This window comes from Lates calcarifer, linkage group LG13 (genome assembly GCF_001640805.2).
Source record: "Lates calcarifer isolate ASB-BC8 linkage group LG13, TLL_Latcal_v3, whole genome shotgun sequence".
NCBI lineage: Eukaryota > Metazoa > Chordata > Actinopteri > Centropomidae > Lates > Lates calcarifer.
In genome coordinates this window covers 887,239-892,166 of record NC_066845.1, presented here as the reverse complement: position 1 = coordinate 892,166, position 4,928 = coordinate 887,239, and the positions used below count along the sequence as shown (strand labels likewise).

Genomic DNA, 4,928 nt, shown 5'->3' with positions numbered 1-4,928 from the left:
GGACTCCAGGGGCTTTTGTTCAATGGGTGGGTCATATCAATCACAGCCTCGGGAACTTAAAAGGAGCAACTGTCTCCTCTAACAGGCAGAATAACACCTCATTGTGATTAGAGTAAAGGCCTCAGGGGCGAGGTGTATTCCCCCCTCTTCTGCTTATTCTCTTCACACCAGGTCAAACACCAACAATACTTAAACTGCCCTATTTTTCTGTTGGGAAGCAAAGGCTAAAAAAGTCTCAGGTTAGACTCCCAGGAAACTCCCAGTTACATTAGAAGTGTTATGTAATACAAGCAGGCCTCCTTCTCAGAAAAGCAAGGTTGTGCTGGCACAAGAGAGATAGGGAATATAAACACTGTGTCTGCACATGTATGAGATTAGTTCACAAGTGAGGAGAGGAATGTTGGCCAGGTATGTGTGGGGGAAACAATGTATTATGGTGATGGAGCTGTGAAATGAAATTTGACTGTGAGATTCAAGAGTTGCACGTTTATTTATCTCATATTAGACAGTTTGAGATAACATATAACAACATGTGCTAACTAGATAAACCTGTTTCTAATGCCCTAACCTTTGCCCCTTCATACTGAACTTAACCTCCGTCCTGATGTCTTTATCGTGTCTGGGCGATTAACAGATTCCACTAGTGATGTGATTTAAATTGTAAGATACTACATGCTGATTAGAAAGATAGGAAATACTCCGACAATATTTAGGTGGCGTTGTTCATTGTTTAATTTTTCATTTTTAGTGGTTAGAACTTGTTTCCATTAGGTCTGCAACTAGCATTTCCTGTGTTGATTTATCTGTTGATTACCTTTATAAATAACCACTTAGTCCAGTCATTTCTAACCTTGCGACTACTCTAAATAAAATAATTTTGACAAGCAACCCCTTCTCAAAGTTTATGGCCTTAGTGTGGAGTTGTTAGCCAATGAACATCTAAGTGGTTTTTGGTTCTCCAATAATTTTCTAAAGAAATTCCTGAAGAAGTATACCACAGGGAGACTGCAACTATCAAAAGCCATGCAAGATAAATATTTTTTCAAGCAAATATTTTCTTTCCTCTGACATCTCAAGATTTATCTTAGGAACTCTTAGAAAGCCCTGACACTCAAGTCTGGACTCAGTAGGACATTGTCAAACAATCCAAAGATATTCATAAGATAAGTCATTTTACCACAATGAAGTAGAAAAAGCAGCAAATCCAGCAATTATTTGACAATTTTGCTTGATGCATGAAGTTTTGTGGGTGAAGCAAACCTCAACATTGTTTCATTTTCTGTCAGCTAACTGATTATCAGCTACAGATATTTCAGCAGAAGTTTCCACTCAACAGTTGAAGATACCTTTAAATGCAAAGTGTACCATCTTATTGTTAAATGTTAGCATGTACTGAATTTTTTGTAATATCCTATAATATCCTTTCATGTGCATATTCACTGGATATGATCAGAAGTGTCCATTTCTCCATCATCAAGCATCATTCAGTGACTGAAACGAGGAGACAAGATGCAATGCAAAAAAAATTTTTTAATGCATAATTAAGACTACAAGGAGAGCGGCAAACAAATTAGAGGATAGCGTTTTTACATGCGAACATACAATGACTCCGAAGCTGAGTATACAAATAAATAAAAGGTCATATTTAAATGATCGGTCCCCATCCCCCTCACAAATTTACAGAAATACTGGATTCCACCCGCTTTTCAACTTTAACAGCGAGTGAAAGATTTGTGATCAATCTTAGAGCCTCTGCAGTAATTAAATGAAGCTAAAAATAAGCCGTCATGAACTCCATCTACCACAAGTCAATGCAGTATCACCAGTAATACAGACCTGCTGTAATAAAAAGGAGATTATGTGCTTAACTTCAGCCTATATACGAGCGGTGTTCTGTGCTGTTCTATGTTACTTTGAAGCTGTTAACTGTAGTTATTGAGTACTACACATTAGCTGGATATATTTTAATTTATTGGGCTGAGGGGTTGGATTCAGACACTGATAAGTTGGGGGAAGAGTTCATTGGCGAACATGTCTTCCCAGGAACTCTCAGAGCACAAGGGAGAGGACATGTCGCTGAAAGGGGAAGGGGACCCTTCGTATCCGGAGTCGCTGTAGGTGTCCGCCAGGCAGGCTTCCTTATCCAGGCCGCTGAGGGCAGGGGAGGAGGCTGCAGAGAAAAAGTCATCCACCTGACTGGTACAGCTGGGGATGACCACTTCCTCTGGCTCATCTTTTATGCAGACGGTCTCCTCCTCGACCACCACCTCGCTAATGGGGAAAGAAGCCTCGTCTATCTTCTCCTCTGCGTCGCTCTCTGAGTCGTTGCACTGCCCACCGCTCACTTCCTCCACGGGCTTCGTGTAGATGTGGTCAAAGTGGATCAGTTCATTAAGGGCCTCCAGCTTAACTGATGGGGCCCCCAGAGGCGCAGGTGTGGTGGCAGGTACTGGGTTCCCCCCTCCGACCAGCAGCACCTGCGGCTCCTCGCACTCCTGCTCACAAGACTTGAGGAACAGCTCTGGGTCAAGGATGTCCAGAATGCCCAGGAGCAAATCAGACTAAAGAGAGAAAGCAGGAGATTAGCCTAGTAACCCATGACCTGACTCTGGTGTTATTATGGAGCTTTGTTGGGAACCGGGTTTTAAATCTCAAGGCACAGATCTTTGTCAGGGACTCACCTCATTGTCTGTAGTGTCAGGACCATCTGTATCCATTGAGAAGTCTTCAGATTTAGGGACTGCTGGGCCTGCACCTGCTGCGGAGGCACACGTAGCCTGAGTGCTGCGGACTCAGAAGACCCGATCCCCAAACCTGTATCGTTCCCAGTGGACAACAGAACCTGAACCTGTGAGGAAACAGATTGGAAAGAGGGTGAATTAAAGTCACTCCATTCAAAAAACAGAAGAAAAAAAAAAAAAACACAAGCACTGCAAGCCATTCCACCCCACTTCCCCTCTGAACTCAGTCTTACCTTCTCTTTTGTGTCAAGGGTGTCCAACCCAAGTCTCTGTCTCAGTTCCTCGTTTTCTGTCAGCAGGCCGCTCGTCTTTTCCCGAAGCAGCCTGTTTTCAATGTGAAGTTTCTGATTCTGCAGGAGGAGAAACGAACAGATGTTTGCACTTGAAACTCACAACTGTTTATCAGGAAGTGATGCATGAAGTTTTGTGGGTGAAGCAAACCAAAACTAGAGAAAACTGCACCAAGCAGGTCTTTCCTGTCACGACTGAGGCAGCTGTTGCTCTAATTTTACCATGACATCATGTCCAGTGATTCAGAAGACAGATTGATGATGGTGGAACAGGAGGAAAATGAGTGTATGTCAGGTGGGAGTGAAATATAGTCCCTTCTTCACTCCAGGTAGTAGATGACAAATTAATTACCTCCAGCTCCAACTCCAGGACTTGCTGTTCCAGCTCCCCCATTTTGGCCTTTTTCCTGTCTCTGGCTGTTTGAGCTGCGACTCTGTTCTTGAGTTTCCTGGAGGAAAAAAAAGATGGAGGGTTAAAAAAAAAAAAAAACAGGAATTTAACACATTCTTTCCGTGATGCTGACTAAGAGCCCTGACATGACTTGGCTTCCCAGTACTGCGCAATCACCGGCCATGTTCCTGCCACGCAGGCATATCAGGATATCAGTGTCCTGCTCTGTAACAGGCAGCAGAGCCGGGTGGGTCCGGCCACAGTCAAATCACTCAGATAGCGGTTTGACAAGCTGGTTCAAAGTCCAAAGGTGATACAATAACAACGTTTAAGTAATTTAAATGCCTCCTAAGCCAATTTTAGATAGCTTATATAACCTACTTATAATATTAGCTGATGCAATATTGTAACAATTCTTTTGTTCTTTGAATTTAAATGTTAAATTGGATTACTATTGTTCGGCTAAGGGATCAATATCTTAGGGCGTGTCCCTGTAGTAATTCCCAGAACAATGGCCGGGTATACGCTGTAAAAATAGACTCGTTACTCCCAGATATGGTGGTAAAGAATGGATATTTTTTGTAAAACTAACCTGCGAAGTGCTTTCTCTTCCGGACTCAAGTGTGTGAGCCTCTGTCTTTTTCGTATCGGCGGCCCCGCAGAGCTGTTGGAGTCTGAATCTGACGACACTTGGTTGGCCGTTGACGGTAAGACGACAGATATGGGCCGGCTGAAGCTTGCCTGTGAGCCGTTAGAGGAGCCGGTCTGCTTCCCGGATATCAGGAGCACTTTGTGGGCTCCCCCGGTCCCTGGTGCTACCACCACCATGTTGGAATATCCTACTGGCGCTGTCGAAAATCAGAAATAACCGGGTATCCTTATTAAACTCAGTAGAAACCCAACGGTTTCTCTGCTTATCCAACCCCGGTAATTCTCAACTGTTGAGCAAGATGGGTTGCGTCTGCGATCTTTTTCTACTATCGTGGTGACACCTGATAGGCTCCCGGCGGCTCTGACGCAACAGAGATTTGCGTCTTGTGATTGGTCGCCCTGCTGATGTAATTTGCATTTTTAAATTTCACTGTTTGTAAAGTAAAATTACCCCAAGTTCCTTGTATATGTAATTTCCCCACAAGATTTGGTGTCAGTTTCTGAGTTAAATCAATAATATTTTCTCTTCTCTTCTCAGGATTGAAAACAGGGGATTTCACTGTATACTCACATACCTGTTTCCAGGAGTTACATCAGATTTTACCCTCATAGACTCCACATGTTTACATCCAATAAACAATGAGCTGTACTTCATTGTATGATAGTGGAGCCAAGTGGAGACACTGATTTGGAGTTCCCAGGATTCAACATTGTTCCTACCATCTATGTATGGTATTTACAGCCTATCTATCCAGTAAAGACAAACAGCAGTGATTACTTTATGTTTGTTTTGAAAGCCAAAGGTCACATTGTGTATTTAGAGTTTTTATCAACTGGACTAAAGGATATAGCCAC

At 43.0% G+C, this 4,928-nt stretch overlaps 1 protein-coding gene across 1 annotated transcript; it reads right to left on the bottom strand.

Annotated features, from left to right (window-relative positions):
- Positions 1 to 1,510: 1,510 nt before the first annotated feature.
- Positions 1,511 to 4,387, bottom strand: xbp1 (X-box binding protein 1). The gene is given in 6 exon segments (XM_018703049.2): positions 1,511 to 2,561; positions 2,682 to 2,789; positions 2,792 to 2,848; positions 2,975 to 3,091; positions 3,384 to 3,480; positions 4,015 to 4,387. Coding segments are annotated over 6 exon segments (1,185 nt in total). The 5' UTR covers positions 4,251 to 4,387; the 3' UTR covers positions 1,511 to 1,991.
- Between the last annotated feature and the right edge of the window lie 541 nt (positions 4,388 to 4,928).